This window comes from Choloepus didactylus, chromosome 1 (genome assembly GCF_015220235.1).
Source record: "Choloepus didactylus isolate mChoDid1 chromosome 1, mChoDid1.pri, whole genome shotgun sequence".
Taxonomy (NCBI): Eukaryota; Metazoa; Chordata; class Mammalia; order Pilosa; family Megalonychidae; genus Choloepus; species Choloepus didactylus.
In genome coordinates, this window is record NC_051307.1 from 157666423 (window position 1) to 157687822 (window position 21400).

The following is a 21400-nucleotide window of genomic DNA, read 5'->3' on the forward strand; positions in this document are numbered from 1 at the left end:
ATGAGCAGAAATAGTGAACACTGAAATCAGGATAGTGGTTACCTGTGATATGGGAGAGAGAAGAAGGACATTGAGGGACACATGGAGTTTTATTTACACTTACAGTGCTTTAGTTAAAAAAAAAAAAAAGATTTGGATCAATTCTGTTAATACTCAAATTTGATAAAGCTGGATGGTAGATGTACCAGTATTTGTTATAACTTTTTCTATTCTTATCTGTATATTTTAAATATTTCCCTATAAAAATAAGCCGTTAATACCAAAAAATGAGTAAAGGTTTTGAACAGGGAATGCATAGAAGAAATTCAAGTGGCCAGTAATCATGTTCACTAGTATTCATAAAATATTTTAGGGTTTTAATAAGATTATTTTTGACAAGTGACAAATTATGTGCAATTGTTTATTATTAAATATCTTTATAGTTTTTTTCAGTAATTTGAATGCATTCTACATGATTTATTTTCTACAGGCCCACACAGCATGAATTAAGACTTTATAAACAACAGGTGAAGAAACTGGAGAAAACCCTTAAGAAAAACATCAAGTAATTATATTTTACCAAAGTTACAGCTTTTACTAGGGCTTTTTATTATTTATTTTTATTGGCTATCAGTTTACCTCATGCTAACTCATAAAGGCCTTGGTTTGTACTATCAGGCTGATGATGGAAACAACATTTAAAAGAGGTATTTTTGGCCTCACAGTTTAAAACCAATTTCCACTTTTGCTGGATAAGGTTATGTATTCATCTTAAATGAGAACAAGAAACCTGATGGAATAAAGGGCAAAGAATTTAGCTAGAAAATTATCTTTGGAATTCATGGAAAAATTGCAAGAGAATCTTTGAAATTAGAGGTGATAAGCCTCAAATTTTTGTTATTGTTGGTGATGACCTGAATAATACATAGCCTCATCACCTTTTAAAACTGGAAGTACCAAGATGAGTGGAGTGAGCCATTTATTTCTACTGCTTGTATCCTTCCTGGCTTTTAAGAGCAGGTGATGAGAGAAGTTTTGAAAAGTTGGCCTTCAAATAGTGATGGTGTTTCCTGAAGTTTATGTGTACTCTGATTCAAGGAAATGGGACTTGAGGAAGTAGTTTGGGAAACAATGGAATGAAATATTTTGAAAACTGTATGAGTTAATATAATTAAATGCATTGTCATAGTATTAGCATATGTTGATTCCATTTTCAGTGTAGCTGTGTTTCCTTCTTCCTCTGGCAACATATGCCACAGTGAAAGGCAAGTATGATGTGCATCCAGGAATTATGTATTGAGTTAAATTGAGAACCAGGGTAGTACGAAGGACAATGGAGCAAAAAAGAAAAGAGACGTAGGAGGGTTTGGAAAGAATGCATTAATTTATTCAATTAATATTTACTCCACTCCTACTCTCTGCTTAGCATTCTGGGCTCTGGAGTTGCAGTTGTAAACTGAATAGAAAAGGTCCCTGCTCTCATGAACGTTACATGAAGTTAAAAGGACACTAAAAAATAAATAAGACAGTTTCAATAAGTTTAATTATTAAAGGTAAAATAGTGGTCAATTAGCTATTGTATGAGTTTGGACAAGAGGTGAAGATGGTGATGTGTTAAGGAAAGGCTGTAGTAGAGGTGGTGAGAAGTGATTGGAATTGGGGGATATTGGAGATATAATTAATAGGACTTAGTGATGGAAAAGATTGTGAGAGAAACAACTAGAAAAGGAAGATGTGGGGAGATAAAGTCAGAGAAGAAGGAAACTTATTAAAGAAGTTTAAGAAACTTATTAAGGAAACTTATTAAAGCAAGTGTATTAGTGAAGATACACACACATACATACACATTTGCACATCCACACGTAGAAATATATGTATATTTTTCGTCCATTTGGGCTCTGGTCTTTAGAGTGATTTATCACTGTTGACCTTTAAAATTTTGATTCAGAATCAATTCCTGCTATATTTTTCTGCTGAATTTTGAAGAAATGATTTATGTTTTAGAAGTTTAAATTTGGAACTTTAAACAAACATATATTTGTTAGTTTTTTTTTTTTTTTTAGTTTGGAATTTTTGCAGTATCTAGACATGGAAAACGATTTGGGAATGTTAGATAATTTGCCTACATCACGTGGGTAGGCCCTTGGAAGAACATCGATAGAAATCAGTTCCTATGCCAAACATTCTGACTCCAAAGCTCGCACACTAAACCATCACCCTAATAATTAAAACCAAACAAAAAACAGTCACTGAAAATTTTTTTCAAACTAAAACTTTTTATTTTTTTTGTAGTAGTAGACTGTTTTTTCAAAGTACTACTGTTGGAGAAATAATTAAAAATAAAATCACCTGCTTAGCCCAGTGAATCCTATCTACAAATGCGAAAAGAATGAAACAGTTTTAATATTGAATAAGCATTAAACCAGACTACATTATAGGCAATCCACTAAAGGGCAACTGAAATCTCACCCATTTATATAGCCAGGTAGATACAATCTGTTACATACATGTAATTGTCTTTATCCAAAGAAAAAATAAAACTTCTAATATCTTTACAACAAGTAGAAAGTTAAACTTGGAGTCAGGCACCTAGGCTAAACCAGAAGACTAGGAGACTGGGCACCATTTTCCTTAATGTTTGCATTTCAAATAGGTGGCTCCAAGGCTCCTAAGAAAAACATTGGTGGGATGCAAAACTGCCAAGAGGCTTTTTGAGCTTTTAAAAAGATTTACATACATCTCAGAGAGAGCCCAGGGAGATTACATTTTAGTAAGATATTGGGAAGCGATTGATTGTTTTACAGCAGGCAAGTGACATGATAGACTATTACTATTCTATTTTATGAACAGTAGGTTGAAGCTCATTAATGAGCCATGGAATCAATTTTCTTCTTCAATCTGATCCCTTCTATTTTCCAGGATTCCTTCTAATTTGTGGTATATTGATATATGGCCTAAATTTTTAGTTTTAAAGTTTTGTATGTACACGTAAGTGTATGTGTAGTTGATTGTTGTTATTCACTGTAGTTAACAGTTCTGTTAAGTGTCAGGAGAACACTGAATTAGCAAATACTGAACCATTACACATGGGGAAATAAATACAGGGTTAAGTTCCTTTGAGCTCCTGGTCACATTTCCTCAACTGATAAATACATGACCTTGTTTTATGTGTGTTTCTGCTTAAAGACACCTTATATCTTTTGCTTCCTCCTTAAATTTGCTTTCATTGATTTCCTAGAAAGTTCTTTGTTGCCCTTATTTAACCCCATCTTGAAACAGTATCATTGCCTTCATAACATTTTAGAGCAACATTTATACAAAGTCTCTGGATGTAAATTTAAACAAGTTTAATAATAAATTGCATTGGGAGGCAGGTAATTGGAGTTCATTAAGATGTTGGTAATGGTTCATCAACATGGAACTCATGGCCAACAGCAGCAAAACTCACGCCTGAACAAAGCTTATCTAACATGTATTTTCTTTGTAAGGCACATCACAGCCTTCTTATGCTTAGAAACACTAGACAATACTTCAGCAGTCTACTTGGGGGCCATTTTAAACAGTGAAATCACCAACAAAAAGCACAGAAAAGTGAAAAATGTGACACTCATTAAACCACGAAAAAGGACACTTTTATAGTATCAGAGCTGAAACAAGGAGTCAGTGTCATCTTATTCGTCCTCACCTAGGAATGTGCATGTCAGGTGACTTCTTTTTTTTTTTTAACCACTCTGCATTTGTAGCTAATGATGCAAAAGTGCCACAAGCATTGATTTAGGGGTTACAGATAAATTTTAGCAAGTAGGCAAATTCACAGATAAGAATTCACAAATAATGAAGATTGACTGGTGTATATAAAATGATATTATAAGGATGTTGAGGGAGGGGTACTTGGAGCATTTGTCATCTTAATCCAGTGACTAGGAAAAGCTTCTTGTATTATCTGATTTTTTTTTCACCTTTAGATTACAGGAGTTTATCAGCCCAAAAAAGGCTGAGGACACAGAGAAAAAAGATGAGCCCAGCAAAGATATTCAGCCACAGGCCCTAATTGACCAGAGATACTTTCAGGTATTGAACAGCTGGCAAAGAGACTGGTGTTTGTAGTGAACCTTGGTTTTAATCACCGTGTAATAAATTATCAGTTGGTGTAGCCTGTTTTTGTTTGTGCTTATCCTGTCTTGTCTTGCCATGACATATCTACTTGGCTAAAAACATTTGTAGGTAGCTTGACTTAGACTTTTTCTTACCCCTTTAAAGAGACTTTTGCCTACTTGACAATACTAAAAAGCTGGTAAGATTTTTTTAAAACTGTATAATCCTTTTCCCTATTTTTCCTCCTTTAAGTCATTTTCCTTTTTGTTATTGTTATTATTATTATAAGTAGTATATTTTCTTAAGGTTCTTGTTTTTTGTTTTTTGTTTTTTTTCTATTTCTTGCTGAAATTTAATTTTCCAAATGGTGTAGTGTAGATTTCTAACCTTAACCTTGCTGGTTTTATATAGGGTTTATTGAGTAGAAAAGAGGTTAAGCTTGCTAGTTTGCTGCCTAACTCAGCCTTCACTTGTGTTTTGTTGGGCTAACACAGGGTTTTTTAAACTTTGAATTAATTACCAATCTTTTAAAAATTGAGATCATTTTTTAAAGTCATTATTTCTAGCTTCTCTTAAAAAACCAGAGAGTCTGGCAGCAAAATCCTGCATGGTGATTATCAGATAATAATTATCAGAGCATAATTGTGCCTTCTGTCAAATATGGAGCATGTGCTTTTCAGTTCATCACCTAGCTTTGCTCTACTCATTTATGCTACCTTACCTGGCCTCTGTAGGTATTGGAGTCTCTAATATACCATTTTTTCTCTACATTATTGAAACAATACCATTATCATATATCATATTCCCTTATATACATAGGTTTGTTTCTAGACTCTCCAGACTCTTCCATTTCTGTACTATTTCTGTAGTTCTTTAATTTCTATAGTTTTGTAGTAATGTTTTGATACCTTTGTTAGTAAGTATCCTGTCATTGTTCTTTTTCAAATTTTTCTTGGCTAAATTTTTAGCACATTTACTCTAATGGATAAATGGTGGGTCAAATATAAAAATAAATCCCTTGAGATAAACTGAAATTGGATTGGCTTTATGGGTTAATTTTTGGAGAATTGATACCTTTAACATTTTGAATCATGCCTTTCAGAAATGTCTCTAATTTTATTTGGGTCTTTTTTATAGCTTTCAAAATAGTTTTATGGATTTTCAAATTTAGCTTTTGCATATTTCTATAAGGTTTATTCCTGAGTATTTTATAACTTTTGTTACTATTGTAAATGAGACTTTTTTCCATTATGCTTTCTAATTGATTACTGATGGTGCAATATAAATTTCTGTGTTGATTTTATGTCTAGGAAACTTTCTGAAAACTGTTTTGTTTTAGACCTCTCTCTTGTACTCAGTATATAACTGGATTTCTTTTATTTCATTTTGTTCCTTAGAATCAATCTGAGAGTTTTTGTCCTTTAACAGGGGAATTAAACCATTGATGAACATTGAGATCACTCATATATCTGGTTTTATTCCTGACATCTTACTTGTTGTTTTCTTGGTGTCTTGTTCCTCTCCTTTCCTTTCTATTTGCCTTCTTTTTTTTTTTGGAGATTCTTTGTTCTTTTTTTCTCCCCTTATAGTTAGCAGATTCATCATCGTAATTCTTTCTGTTCTGCTTGTGATTACCTTTAATCAGTATCTGCAACCTCTCTCTAATAAAATAAGACCTTTATTGTGTGTTTTCTTTCCTCAATTTCCATCTCTCTGGGGATTGTTTAAGTAGTTTTACTGTTTCCTAGTTAATATATCTTTTGCTGCCGTATGTCAGAGGGTAGTTAAGTCATAAGGAGGAACATGCTGTGCTGCCAATAATAATTGAGTAGGAGAATTAATATTTTCCATTAAAATAGTGACTATAATAAAAGTGAAATATTGAAATACACTTCCCAAAACTTAAAAAAAGGGAAAAACAAAACCTGCTTCAAAAGTCAAATTCTCAGTAGACCTGTTAGTTGTAGCTTTCTTTGGGGGAGAAAAGGGAAGCAACGACAGCATTTTCTATTCACTAATTCTATACATTCCTTTGTAGAAACTCTTCTTGGTGAATCCTCTCTAATGAATCTGTAACCTTTTCTTATGTAGACTGGTCACTGGATCCATTTGATCACCTCTTAGCAAGACCTGCATCATGTATCCAGAACTTCTCTTAAGAATGTATGGGGCTTTAGTATTCATTATCCTCACTGTGAACTTCAACTGATCTGTGAAACTACAGAAAAACTCCCTTTTAACATCTTCTTTAGCTTAAATATGAGGGGATAGAAATAGGGACATGGTGAGACTATAGATCAGGATATCTGGGTAATTGCCCTTCCCTATGTGCATTATAATAAGTCATTCACAACTAATTTCAAGTCAAATTCATTTTAGTTTTTTTGGTGAAGTCTGTGTTCCTCCTTATAAGAACTTACATGATTAACAATGCTGATGACAGTATTGTACTACCAAGAATTACAACTGTCAATCTCATTAAAGATATTCTTAATACCAAGATTAATTCTGAAAATGTTACATTGACATACAAAGTACTCCCTTAACGTATCACTTTATAGGACTGGAGCAAGCATTTTGACTAAAAGCACTGTCTGTTTTAAAGGTACTATGTAGCATTAATTCAATTATTCACAATCCAAGAGCTCCAGTAATAATTTACAAACAAAGCAAGGGAGGAATCCAACAATTTAATAAAGATCTTGTTCAGGATTGTGGATTTGAACATCTTGTTCCTATAATAGAAATGTGGGCAGATCAACTGACATCTCTGAAGGTAAGGAGTTGAACATTCTTTATATGTTTTGAAAATCTTTTGGTGTCTACAGCAATATTAATAGGACTAGGCTTATTTTTGGTTTTGTTTTAATTATAAAGCTGAAAAAGCTTAGCTTACCTAAAATTTAAATCCTGTTACTTACATATCAATTTATTTTTCCCCTTTTTAACCACATTCAGATACATAATTCAGTGCTGTTAATTGCATTCAAAAATGTTGTGCTACCATCACCACCATCCATTATCAAAACTTTCCCATAATCCCCCAAAAAACTCTGTACATTTAAGCATTTACTCTCTATTTGCTACTCCCACCTCGTCCCAATAGCCTGTATTCCAGATTCTGACTCTTTGAGTTTGCTTAGTCTGTTTCATATTAATGAGATCATACAATATTTGTCCTTTTGTGTCTGGCTTATTTCACTTAACACGATGATGTCTTCAGGGTTCATCCATGTTGCTGCATTTATCAGAGTTTCATTCCTTTTTACAGTTATAATATTCCATTGTGTGTATATACAACATTTTGTTTAAGCATTCTTTCGTTGCTGGACACTTGGGTTGCTTCCGTCTTTTGGCAATTGTGAACAGTGCTGCTATGGATATTACTGTGGAAATATCAGTTCAACTCCCTGCTTTCATTTCTTCCAAGTATATACCCAGAAGCAGGACGCAAGGTTACATGGTAATTCTGTACTTTGTAAGGAACTGCCAAACTGTCTTCTGCAGTAGATACACTGTTTTACATTCCCACCAACAATGAATGCATGTTCCTATTTTTCTACATCCTCTCTAAAACTTATTTTCTGTTTTGTTTTGTTTTTTTTTTTAGTATTAGCCATTCTAGTGAGTGTAAAATGGTATCTCATTGTGGTTTTTCATTTACATTTCCCTAATGGTTGAGCATCTTTTCATGTGCTTTTAGGCCATTTGTATATCTTCTTTGGAGTAATGTTTACCCAAGACTTTTGCCCATTTTTAAATTGGGTTGTTTGTCTTATTGTTTTGAGTTGAAGAATTTTTTATCTATTCTAGATATTAAACCCTTATTGGATATGTGGTTTCCAAGTACTTGTTCCCATTGTGTAGGTTGTCATTTTACTTTCATGATAAAGTCCTTTGAAGCCCAAAAGTTTTTAATTTTGATGAGGTTCCTTTTATCTACTTTTTTCTTTTACTGCTTATGCTTTGAGTGTAAACTCTGAAATCTTTGCTTAACAAGGTCCTAAAGATGCTTCCCTACATTTTCTTCTAGGAATTCTGCCTCTTATTTTTAAATTTTTTATCTATTTTGATTGATTTTTGTATAAGGTAAAAGGTAGGGGGCCACCTTTATTCTTTTGCAAATGGATATCCAGTTTCCCAGCACCATTTGTTGAAGAGACTGTTCTTTCCCAGTTGAGTGGTCTCTTTCCTTCTTGTCAAAAATCAGTTGGCCATAATAGTGAGGGTTGATTTCTCAGCTCCCAGTTTATTCCATTGGTCTGTATGTCTGTCCTTACGCCAGTACCATGCTGTTTTGATTACTGTGGCTTTGTAATATGTTTTAAGATCAGGAAGTGTGAGTGTTCCAACTCTCTTCTTCTTTTTCAAAATGGCTTTGACTATTCAGGGCCCCTTACCCTTACTCATGATTGGCTTTTCCATTTCTGCAAAGAAGGTTGATGGAATTTTGATTGGAATTGTGTTGAATCTGTAAATTGCTTTGGATAGTATTGACATCTTAACAATACTTAGTCTTCCAATCTATGAATATGGAATATCCTTCTGTTTACATTTTCTTTGATTTCTTTTAGCAGTGTTTTATAGTTTTCTGTGTACAAGTTGTTTACATCCTTGGTTAGATTTATATCTAGATATTTGATTCTTTTGGTAGCTATTATGAATGTAATTCTTTTCTTGATTTCTTCATTGCTTTTGTATAGAAATACCACTGATTTTGGGGTGTTGATCTTATACTCTGCCACTTTTCTGAATTCATTTATTAGTTTTGTTATGGACTTTTGGGATTTTCTGTGTATAGAATCATATCATCTGCAAATATGGAAAGTTTTATTTCTTCCTGTCCAATATTGAAGCCTTTTATTTCTTCCTCTTACCTTATTGCTCTGGCTAAAACATCCAGTACAATGTTGAATAACAGTGCTGACACTGGGCATTTTTGTCTCATTCCAGATCTTAGAGGAAAACGTTAAGTCTTTCACAGTTAAGTATGATGTTGGGGTTTTTCATATATGTCCTTTATCATGTTGAGGAAATTTCCTTCTATTCCTAGCATTCTAAGTGTTTTTGTCAAGGGAGAGTGCTGGATTTTGTCAAATGCCTTTTCAGCATCAATTGAGATGATCATGAGGTTTGTTTTTCCTTCATTCTGTTAATATGGTGCATTATGTTAATTGATTTTCTTATGTTGAACCACCCTTGCATACTGGAATAAGTCCCACTTGATCTTGATGTATGATTCTTTTGATGCGCTATTGAATTCAGTTTACTAGTACTTTTTTGAGGGTTTTTTCGCATTTATATTCATAAGAATTATTGGTCTCCAATTTTCTTTTCTTGTAGTATCTTTATCTTATTCGCTTTGTTGAAGGAATTGGGGAAATTTGCCTCTTCTTTTGTATTCTTCATGGAATGTTTGGCAAAATTTCCTTGTGAAGCCATCTGGTCATGGGCTTTTCCTCGTTTGGAGGTTTTTGATAGCTGATTCAAACTCTAATTATTGGTTTGAGATCTTTTCTGTCTTTTTGATGAAATTTAGTAGTTTGTGTGTTTTTAGAAATTTTTCCATTTCATCTAGGTTGTATAATTTTTGGTGTACAGATGTTCATAGTATCGTCTTATAGTCTGTTTTATATCTGTGGGGTTGGTAGTAATGTCCCCCCTTTCATTTCTGATTTTAGCTGTGTCCTGTCCCTTTTTTCTTTGTCAGTCTAACTAAAGGTTGTCAATTTTATTGATCTTTTCAAACAACCAACTTTTGGTTTTATTGATTCTTTGTATTGTGTTTTACTTAATACTCTAATTCATTTATATCTGCTCTAATCTTTGTTGTTTCCTTCCTTCTGCTTGCTTTGGATTCAGTTTGCTCTTTTTCTAATTCTTCTAGTTTTGATGTTAGGTCTCTAATTTGAAATCTTTCTTCTTTTAAATGTAAGCATTTTAGAGCTATAAATTTCCTTCTCAGCACTGCCTTTGCTGCATCCCGTTATCGTATGTTGTAGTTTCATTTTCATTCACCTCAATATAGTTTCTGATTGCCCCTTGTGATTTCCTCTTTAACCCATTAGTTGTTTAAAGGGTACATTGTTTAATTTCCATGCTTGTGAATTTTCCATTTCTCCTTCTGTGATTGGTTTCTAGCTTCATTCCACTGTGGTCAGAGAGAGAGATTTTATGATTTCAACATTTTTCAATTTATCAAGATTTGTTTTGTAACCTAAGATATTGTGTATCCTGGAGAATGATCCATGTGCACTCAAGAAGAATGTGTATTCTGGTGTTGTAGGGTAAAGTGTTCTATATATGGCTGTTAGGTCTAGTTGGTTTTAAGTATCATTCATGTATTGTATTTATTTATTGATATTCTGTTTAGATGTTCTATCCCTTCCTCCTTTGGTTCCCTGGATGTTCTGCAGTGTCCCACTGGACTCTGGAGTTTTGAAATAGATGATGCAGACAGTTCTTGCCTGTTTAATAGTTCTCGTGGAGGGACTGATTCCTGGATCTTCCTGCTCCACCATCTTCCCACAGTTCCTTACATATCTATTTCAAGTACTACCTGTTTGATGTTGTCATTATTGTAGGCTTTATCTCCTCCAAAGCCCTACCAAACGACATTTTGCAGGCCAATTGCCTGCTTGAAAATCTGTAGTGGATCCACTTTTGCATTTCCAGGCTCTCCCCTGCTCTATCTTCATCTCCCTCCTATTGGTATGCCCACACTACAGATTTTCCTGGCCATTATACCCTTTCAGATGTAATACCTTATCTTTCATTTCATTTTTTTTTTATATGTTTCCTTCTTAGATTTTTTTTTTTAATCATCATTTTATTGAGATATATTCACATACCACGCAGTCATACAAAGCAAATCGTACTTTCGATTGTTTACAGTACCATTACATAGTTGTACATTCATCACCTAAATCAATCCCTGACACCTTCATTAGCACACACACGAAAATAACAAGAATAATAATTAGAGTGAAAAAGAGCAATTGAAGTAAAAAAGAACACTGGGTACCTTTGTCTGTTTGTTTCCTTCCCCTATTTTTCTACACATCTATCCATAAACTAGACAAAGTGGAGTGTGGTCCTTATGGCTTTCCCAATCCCATAAGCTACATTTTTATACAACTGTCTTCGAGATTCATGGGTTCTGGGTTGTAGTTTGATATTTTCAGGTATCCACCACCAGCTACCCCAATTCTTTAGAACCTAAAAAGGGTTGTCTAAAGTGTGTGTAAGAATGCCCACCAGAGTGACCTCTCGGCTCCTTTTGGAATCTCTCTGCCACTGAAGCTTATTTCATTTCCTTTCACATCCCCCTTTTGGTCAAGAAGATGTTCTCTGTCCCACGATGCCGGGTCTACATTCCTCCCCGGGAGTCATATTCCACGTTTCCAGGGAGATTCACTCCCTTGGGTATCTGATCCCACGTAGGGGGGAGGGCAGTGATTTCACCTTTCAAATTGGCTTAGCCAGAGAGAGAGGGCCACATCTGAGCAACAAAGAGGCATTCAGGAGGAGACTCTTAGACACAAATATAGGGAGGCCTAGCCTCTCCTCTGCAGCAACTGTCTTCCCAAGGGTAAAACTTAGGGTAGAGGGCTCAACCCATCAAACCACCAGTCCCCTATGTCTGTGGTCATGTTAGCAACCATGGAGGTGGGGTAGGCGAATACCCCTGCATTCTCCACAGGCTCCTCAAGGGGGCACTACATCTTTTTTTTTTCCTTGTTTTTTGTTTTTTTTTTAACTTTCCCTTCTTTTTTATTTTTTTTTTATTTTTTTAATCATCATTTTATTGAGATATATTCACATACCACGCAGTCATACAAAACAAATTGTACTTTCGATTGTTTACAGTACCATTACATAGTTGTACATTCATCACCTAAATCAATCCCTGACACCTTCATTAGCACACACACAAAAATAACAAGAATAATAATTAGAGTGAAAAAGAGCAATTGAAGTAAAAAAGAACACTGGGTACCTTTGTCTGTTTGTTTCCTTCCCCTACTTTTCTACACATCCATCCATAAACTAGACAAAGTGGAGTTTGGTCCTTATGACTTTTCCCAATCCCATTGTCACCCCTCATAAGCTATATTTTTATACAACTGTCTTGGAGATTCATGGGTTCTGGGTTGTAGTTTAATAGTTTCAGGTATCCACCACCAGCTACCCCAATTCTTTAGAACCTAAAAAAGGTTGTCTAAAGTGTGCGTAAGAGTGCCCACCAGAGTGATCTCTCGGCTCGTTTTGGAATCTCTCTGCCACTGAAGCTTATTTCATTTCCTTTCACATCCCCCTTTTGGTCAAGAAGATGTTCTCCATCCCACGATGCCGGGTCTACATTCCTCTCCAGGAGTCATATTCCACGTTGCCAGGGAGATTCACTCCCCTGGGTGTCTGGTCCCACGTAGGGGGGAGGGCAGTGATTTCACCTTTCAAGTTGGCTTAGCCAGAGAGAGAGGGCCACATCTGAGCAACAAAGAGGCATTCAGGAGGAGACTCTTAGGCACAAATATAGGGAGGCCTAGCCTCTCCTTTGCAGCAACCGTCTTCCCAAGGGTAAAACTTATGGTAGAGGGCTCAACTCATCAAACCACCAGTCCCCTATGTCTGTGGTCATGTTAGCAACCATGGAGGTGGGGTAGGCCAATACCCCTGCATTCTCCACAGGCTCCTCAAGGGGGCACTACATCTTTTTTTTTTTTTTCCTTGTTTGTCTTTTTTTTTTTTTTTTTTTTTAACTTTCCCTTCTTTTTTAAATCAACTGTATGAAAAAAAAAGTTAAAAAGAAAACAAACATACAATAAAAGAACATTTCAAAGAGACCATAACAAGGGAGTAAGAAAAAGACAACTAACCTAAGATAACTGCTTAACTTCCAACATGTTCCTACTTTACCCCAAGAAAGTTACATAATATAGCAACATTTCAGTGAACTTGTTCCTACTACATCCATCAGAAATTAACAGACCATAGTCATTTCTGGGCATCCCCAGAACGTTAAAAAGCTTATCTGTTCTTCTTGGATTATTGTTCCCCCTTCCTTAATTGCTCTCTACTGCTAGTTCCCCTACATTCTACATTATAAACCATTTGTTTTACATTTTTCAAAGTTCACATTAGTGGTAGCATATAATATTTCTCTTTTTGTGCCTGGCTTATTTCGCTCAGCATTATGTCTTCAAGGTTCATCCATGTTGTCATATGTTTCACCAGATCGTTCCTTCTTACTGCCGCGTAGTATTCCATCGTGTGTATATACCACATTTTATTTATCCACTCATCTGTTGAAGGACATTTGGGTTGTTTCCATCTCTTGGCAATTGTGAATAATGCTGCTATGAACATTGGCGTGCAGATATCTGTTCGTGTCACTGCTTTCCGATCTTCCGGGTATATACCGAGAAGTGCAATCGCTGGATCGAATGGTAGCTCTATATCTAGTTTTCTAAGGAACTGCCAGACTGACTTCCAGAGTGGCTGAACCATTATACAGTCCCACCAACAATGAATAAGAGTTCCAATTTCTCCACATCCCCTCCAGCATTTGTAGTTTCCTGTTTGTTTAATGGCAGCCATTCTAACCGGTGTTAGATGGTATCTCATTGTGGTCTTAATTTGCATGTCTCTAATAGCTAGTGAAGCTGAACATTTTTTCATGTGTTTCTTGGCCATTTGTATTTCCTCTTCAGAGAACTGTCTTTTCATATCTTTTGCCCATTTTATAATTGGGCTGTCTGTACTATTGTCATTGAGTTGTAGGATTTCTTTGTATATGCAAGATATCAGTCTTTTGTCAGATACATGGTTTCCAAAAATTTTTTCCCATTGAGTTGGCTGCCTCTTTACCTTTTTGAGAAATTCCTTTGAGGTGCAGAAACTTCTAAGCTTGAGGAGTTCCCATTTATCTATTTTCCCTTTTGTTGCTTGTGCTTTGGGTGTAAAGTCTAGGAAGTGGCCTCCTAATACAAGGTCTTGAAGATGTTTTCCTACATTATCTTCTAGGAGTTTTATGGTACTTTCTTTTATATTGAGATCTTTGGTCCATTTTGAGTTAATTTTTTGTGTAGGGGGTGAGGTAGGGGTCCTCTTTCATTCTTTTGGATATGGATATCGAACTCTCCCAGCCCCATTTGTTGAAAAGACCGTTATGGCTCAGTTCGGTGACTTTGGGGGCCTTATCAAAGATCAGTCGGCCATAGATCTGAGGGTCTATTTCTGAATTCTCAATTCGATTCCATTGATCTATATGTCTATCTTTGTGCCAGTACCATGCTGTTTTGGCAACTGTGGCTTTATAATAAGCTTCAAAGTCAGGGAGTGTAAGTCCTCCCACTTCGTTTTTCTTTTTTAGAGAGTCTTTAGCAATTCAAGGCATCTTCCCTTTCCAAATAAATTTGATAACTAGCTTTTCCAAGTCTGCAAAGTAGGTTGTTGGAATTTTGATTGGGATTGCATTGAATCTGTAGATGAGTTTGGGTAGAATTGACATCTTAATGACATTTAGCCTTCCTATCCATGAACATGGAATATTTTTCCATCTTTTAAGGTCCCCTTCTATTTCTTTTAGTAGAGTTATGTAGTTTTCTTTGTATAGGTCTTTTACATCTTTGGTTAAGTTGATTCCTAGGTACTTGATTTTTTTAGTTGCTATTGAAAATGGTATCTTTTTCTTGAGTGTCTCTTCAGTTTGTGCATTTCTAGCATATAGAAACATTACTGACTTATGTGCATTAATCTTGTATCCCACTACTTTGCTAAATTTGTTTATTAGCTCTAGTAGCTGTATCGTCGATTTCTCAGGGTTTTCTAGATATAAGATCATATCATCTGCAAACAATGACAGTTTTACTTCTTCTTTTCCAATTTGGATGCCTTTTATTTCTTTGTCTTGCCGGATTGCCCTGGCTAGCACTTCCAGCACAATGTTGAATAACAGTGGTGACAGCGGGCATCCTTGTCTTGTTCCTGATCTTAGAGGGAAGGCTTTCAGTCTCTCACCATTGAGTACTATGCTGGCTGTGGGTTTTTCATATATGCTCTTTATCATGTTGAGGAAGTTTCCTTCAATTCCTACCTTTTGAAGTGTTTTTATCAAAAAGGGATGTTGGATTTTGTCAAATGCTTTTTCAGCATCTATTGAGATGATCAATTGATTTTTCCCTTTTGAGTTTTTAATGTGTTGTAATACATTGATTGTTTTTCTTATGTTGAACCATCCTTGCATGCCTGGAATGAACCCCACTTGGTCATGGTGTATGATATTTTTAATGTGTCTTTGGATTCGATTTGCAAGTATTTTGTTGAGGATTTTTGCATCTATATTCATTAGGGAGATTGGCCGGTAGTTTTCCTTTTTTGTAGCATCTTTGCCTGGTTTTGGTATTAGATTGATGTTAGCTTCATAAAATGAGTTAGGTAGTGTTCCATTTTTTTCAATGTTTTGAAAGAGTTTGAGTAAGATTGGTGTCAGTTCTTTCTGGAAAGTTTGGTAGAATTCCCCTGTGAAGCCATCTGGCCCTGGGCATTTATTTGTGGGAAGATTTTTGATGACTGATTGGATCTCTTTGCTTGTGATGGGTTGGTTGAGGTCTTCTATTTCTTCTCTGGTCAGTCTAGGTTGTTCATATGTTTCCAGGAAATTGTCCATTTCTTCTGCATTGTCCAGTTTGTTGCCATACAGTTGTTCATAATATCCTCTTATAATTTTTTTAATTTCTTCAGGATCTGCAGTTATGTCACCTTTTTCATTCATTATTTTGTTTATATGGGTCTTCTCTCTTTTTGATTTTGTCAGTCTAGCTAGGGGCTTGTCAATCTTGTTGATCTTCTCAAAGAACCAACTTTTGGTGATATTTATCCTCTCTATTGTTTTTTTGTTCTCTATGTCATTTATTTCTGCTTTAATCCTTGTTATTTCTTTTCTTCTACTTGGTTTAGGATTGGTTTGCTGTTCATTTTCTAGCTTCTTCAGTTGATCCATTAGTTCTTTGATTTTGGCTCTTTCTTCCTTTTTAATATATGCGTTTAGTGCTATAAATTTCCCCCTTAGCACTGCTTTTGCTGCATCCCATAGGTTTTGGTATGTTGTGTTCTCATTTTCATTCGTCTCTATATATTTAGCAATTTCTCTTGCTATTTCTTCTTTAACCCACTGATTGTTTAGGAGTGTGTTGTTTAACCTCCAGGTATTTGTGAATTTTCTAAGTCTCTGATGGTTATTGACTTCTAATTGTATTCCATTGTGGTCAGAGAATGTGCTTTGAATAATTTCGATCTTTTTAAATTTATTGAGGCTTGTTTTATGTCCCAGCATATGATCTATTCTGGAGAAAGTTCCGTGAGCACTAGAAAAGTATCCTGGTGATTTGGGATGTAATGTCCTGTAGATGTCTGTTAAATCTAATTCATTTATCAGATTGTTTAGGTTTTCAATTTCCTTATTGGTCTTCTGTCTGGTTGGTCTATCTGTAGGAGAGAGTGATGTGTTGAAGTCTCCCACAATTATTGTGGAAACATCAATTGCTTCCTTTAGTTTTGCCAGTGTTTCTCTCATGTATTTTGTGGCACCTTGATTGGGTGCATAGACATTTACGATTGTTATTTCTTCTTGCTGAATTGCCCCTTTTATTAGTACGTAGTGGCCTTCTTTGTCTCTCAAAACATCCCTGCATTTGAAGTCTATTTTATCTGAGATTAATATTGCTACACCTGCTTTCTTTTGGCTGTAGCTTGCATGAAATATTTTTTTCCATCCTTTCACTTTCAGTTTCTTTGTGTCCCTGTGTCTAAGATGAGTCTCTTGTATGCAACATATTGATGGTTCATTTTTTTTGATCCATTCTGCGAATCTATATCTTTTAATTGGGGAGTTTAATCCATTTACATTCAACGTTAAAACCGTGAAGGCATTTCTTGAATCGGCCATCTTATCCTTTGGTTTATGTTTGCCATATTTTTCCCTCTCTCTATTAATATCCTTTATTGTACCCATACCAAATCTCTTTAGTACTGAACCTTTCTCCAAGTCTCTCTGTCCTGTCTTTGTTTCTCTGTCTGTAGGGCTCCCTTTAGTATCTCCAGTAGGGCAGGTCTCTTGTTAGCAAATTTTCTCAGCATTTCTTTGTGTGTGAAAAATTTAAGCTCTCCCTCAAATTTGAAGGAGAGCTTTGCTGGATAAAGTATTCTTGGCTGGAAATTCCTCTCACTCAGAATTTTAAATATATCGTGCCACTGCCTTCTTGCCTCCATGGTGGCTGCTGAGTAGTCACTACTTAGTCTTATGCTGTTTCCTTTGTATGTGGTGAATTGCTTTTCTCTTGCTGCTTTCAGAACTTGCTCCTTCTCTTCTATGTTTGACAGTGTGATCAGTATATGTCTCGGAGTGGGTTTTTTTGGATTTATTCTATTTGGAGTTCGCTGAGCATTTATGATTTGTGTATTTATGTTGTTTAGAAGATTTGGGAAGTTTTCCCCAACAATTTCTTTGAATACTCTTCCTAGACCTTTACCCTTTTCTTCCCCTTCTGGGACACCAATGAGTCTTATATTTGGACGTTTCATATTATCTATCATATCCCTGAGGTCCTTTTCGATTTTTTCAATTTTTTTCCCCATTCTTTCTTTTATGCTTTCATTTTCCATTCTGTCATCTTCCAGGTCACTGATTCGTTGTTCAACTTCCTCTAGTCTTGTACTATGAGTGTCCAGAATCTTTTTAATTTGGTCAACAGTTTCTTTAATTTCCATAAGATCATCCATTTTTTTATTTAGTCTTGCAATGTCTTCTTTATGCTCTTCTAGGGTCTTCTTGATTTCCTTCATATCCCGTACTATGGTCTCATTTTTCATCTTTAGTTCTTTGAGTAGCTGCTCTAGGTGCTGTGTCTCTTCTGGTCTTTTGATTTGGGTGCTTGGGCTTGGGTTATCCATATCGTCTGGTTTTTTCATATGCTTTATAATTTTCTGTTGTTTTTGGCCTCGTGGCATTTGCTGAACTTGATAGGGTTCTTTTAGAGTTTGTAGACCTATTGAAGTCCTTATCTCTAATTTATCAGATCTACAGCTTCGTGGAGTACACTTTCTCTAACTAACCAGCAGGTGGCGTCCACGAGCCACCTGTTCTCCACAAGCCAGTTCTCCCCTGCTTAGCCTTTTTGGTGAGTGGGGGAGTGAGTCTTGTGGGGCCCAATTGGTGTCCCAAGCTTGCGTGTGTAGTTGGTGTTGCCTGCCCTGTATGTGGGGCGTGTTTCTGGGCAGTCGGGGAGGGGGTGTGGCCCTAAGAATCAAATCTCCCTGATGATCCTAGAGTTTTAAAGCTGCTGCAATAGTCTAATCCTTCAGTTCAGTCCTGCCACAGTTTGTCTCTGCCACTGACCCACAAGTCTTTGGTATTGGCGTATGGCTCCTGAGACTTGCAAGTGGGCCCCTCTTCCAGGCCGTGCACCCCGGGTCCTCTGTTGAGGGATGACTGTGCTATGTCACAGGTGAGTGCCGTCCCCCCAGGGCAGTTCTGGGCTGCTGGGCTGTGTAGGGAGGCTCCCAGTCTGCTCAAATGATGGCTGAATGGGGCTTTGTTAATTCACACTGCTCCACCTTCCCAGCTCTGGGACATTCAGCTGAGGTTGCAGGGAAGGCTAATGTCCACGCCCAGTTTTGTGGTGTGTGCCTGTTATTTGAAGCACTTCCGTCACACTGGGTTGTCTGGGGCAGCTCTGGGCTATGGGGCTGGCGATGGGCAGGAGTGTTTCCTGTCCACCAGGATGGTGGCTGTGAGCGGACACCCCCCTTTTCTTGGGAAGTTGTGTTGTTTAGTGAATTTTCTCAGCCACTGGATTATTGCCTTTTGTCTCAGAGCTCTCTTAGTTCTGCTCTTGACTTGACGTGCCCAAATTGCAATTCTTTGAAGCTTTCTGTATTGGGCTTCTTAGAGTAATTGTTTTAGAAAAAGAAAAAAGGATTTAAAAAAAAAAAAAAAAAAAAAACGGCCCTCCTCAGAGATCTAATGGGTTATTGAAATGCTAATAGACAAAGCAACCAGGGCCATTAAGGAAAGGTCCACAGGGCAGAGAGATCAGCTTTTCTTCGGGATTTGCATATGCGCCTCAAGGCCTGAACTCCGCCCTTCCCCTTTCTGTGTTCACCAGAACTCCAAAAATCCTCTGCTTTTATTTGGAGTTTTTCGTGTTGTTTTTTTTCTATGCCTGTCTCCTCTCTGCTGGGCTGGCTGCTCTCAGAGTCTCTGGTGTCTGGTCTCAGTCTATCTATGGTTGGAGTTTGAATCAGTAGAATGAGTTTCCGATAAAAGCAGCCACTGCAGTTCTCCCTTCTCCTTCCCGGAGCTGACAGCCCCTCCTCCCCCGGGACTGAGCCTGGCAGGGAGGGGCGCGGGTCCCCTGGCCACAAAAACTTACAGATTTCGCTGATCTCAGCAGTTCCACGTTTTCATGAGTGTTGTATGAAGTATGCCCAAAGACAGATTGCTCTGTGGTGTCCAGTCCACGCAGTTCCTGGCTTTTTACCTACTTTCCTGGAGGAGTAACTAAAACTTACAGCTCACCAGTCTGCCATCTTGCCCCGCCTCCATTCCATTTTTTTAAAAAAAAATTTATTTTGAAATACTTTCAAACTTACAGGACAGTTGCAAAAATAATACCAACCCCATACAGAAAACTCTGTAATACCCCCACCTATATACACAGATCCACCAAATTTTAACTTTTTTCCCCATTTGCCATATCATTCTATCTAACCATCCATCTTTCTATTTATCTGTTTTCTCAACATTTGATGTACAACATGCTCCTTGAATATGAAATACTTCCATGTACATTTCCTAAGAACAAGGATATGTACTTATGTAACCATTTTAAGTGCAGTTAACAAATTCAAGATATTTAACATTGATATAAAACTTAAAATCTATGCTCCAGTTTTTTCATATGTCCCAATAATGTCCTTTTGGGCATTTTCTCTTTCATTATTAAATTCAGTCTGGGAACTTGTGTTGCCTTTTGTTCTTATTGTCTTTTTAATCTCTGCCTCTCAAGTGTAGAAACATACATACAGCATGAACTTTCCCATCTCAGCACTCCCAAGCTTACAATTCAGGGGGATTAATCACACTCACAATGTTGTGCTACCCTCACTGCCATCCATTATCAGAACTTTCCCATCACCCCAAACAGAAACCCTGCACCCATTATGCATTAACTCCCATTTTTCTCTCCTTTAACATCCTAAATACCAAACTAACTTCAATAGCAAATGCTCACTATTTTCCTATACCCCTTCATTTGCCCACCTTTATGCAGTTCTTGTCGCAAATTACATACTTACACGTTGTAAGTCCGAAATCATTGATTTATCATTACATTTCATTCATTTGCATTTTAGATCCTGTAGGCCTTCATTTCAATTGGGATAGTTTCTCTCTCTTCATATTTTAAATTATTTTGTTTTCTCAGAACCAAGTATATCTCCATATTTGTCTGATCTCTAGAGCAGAGAGTAATCAGATAGCACCCAACCCTACTCACCTATCTTACCTATCCATGGAAGATATAACTTCTCCTCATTTTATAAAGTTATTGTGTATTCTTTTTGGCATAATATTAGGTTTGCTCATTCACTGAAAATCAGTAGTGTTTAACTTCTGTGCCCTTCACACTGTAGAATTTTGAATAACTAATGTATATATAGCACCACCTCTGTTAATGAAGATGTGATTCAGTAACAGTATTTATGAAAAGAACCCTATTACATGAAGTATAACTTATGTAGATGACATCTGTAAGACTGTGTAAGCTCTATATAAGACAGAGATTTTTGTATTTTTTGTTCCCTGATATATCACAAGAATCCTCTTGATGCATAATGAGTACTCAGTATTTGTCAAAAAAAAAAAGTGAAGCAGAACAATATATTCCAAGACAACAAAATGTGGGATGGTGATAAATTTTTACAAAATTTTAATGAAGACATACTTATGACTGATGAAAGAATCTTCACATTCAGCCTAATTTCTCCTTCCCTTTTAATATAGGACTCAGACAGAGCTATACAATAAACATTTCAATTGTATGACAATGTTGAATTGATATACTTATTCTACAGGCCTGAGTTCCTTCAGTCTTATGTTTCAGAAGAGGATTAAATAATTAGTGGTTAATTGTGTAAATAATGGCATTTTTCCAATTATTCCTTGTCAAAGGATTCTCCTAATAGGAGAGAACTGTGCTACCTCAATTTTTCTCTTAGGGGAAATGGGCTAAAAAACACCCCAGCTATCCTATGAGGAGGGAAA

At 36.3% G+C, this 21400-nt stretch overlaps 1 protein-coding gene across 16 annotated transcripts in view; it reads left to right on the forward strand.

Moving 5' to 3' along the window:
* The window catches only part of CEP70 (centrosomal protein 70), a 109216-nt gene that overhangs the window by 79871 nt on the left and 7945 nt on the right, over positions 1 to 21400 (forward strand). For 14 of the 16 annotated variants that reach the window (XR_005218025.1, XM_037844074.1, XM_037844081.1 and 11 more), the window contains 3 exons: positions 470 to 544; positions 3945 to 4050; positions 6680 to 6850. Coding sequence is in view for 15 of the 16 variants with exons in the window: in XM_037844074.1 (XP_037700002.1) it covers positions 470 to 544; positions 3945 to 4050; positions 6680 to 6850 (352 nt within the window). In the remaining variant the exon portion in view is untranslated. The remainder of the gene's footprint in view (positions 1 to 469; positions 545 to 3944; positions 4051 to 6679; positions 6851 to 21400) is intronic. The other 2 variants (XM_037844092.1, XM_037844099.1) reach the window with 2 other exon arrangements.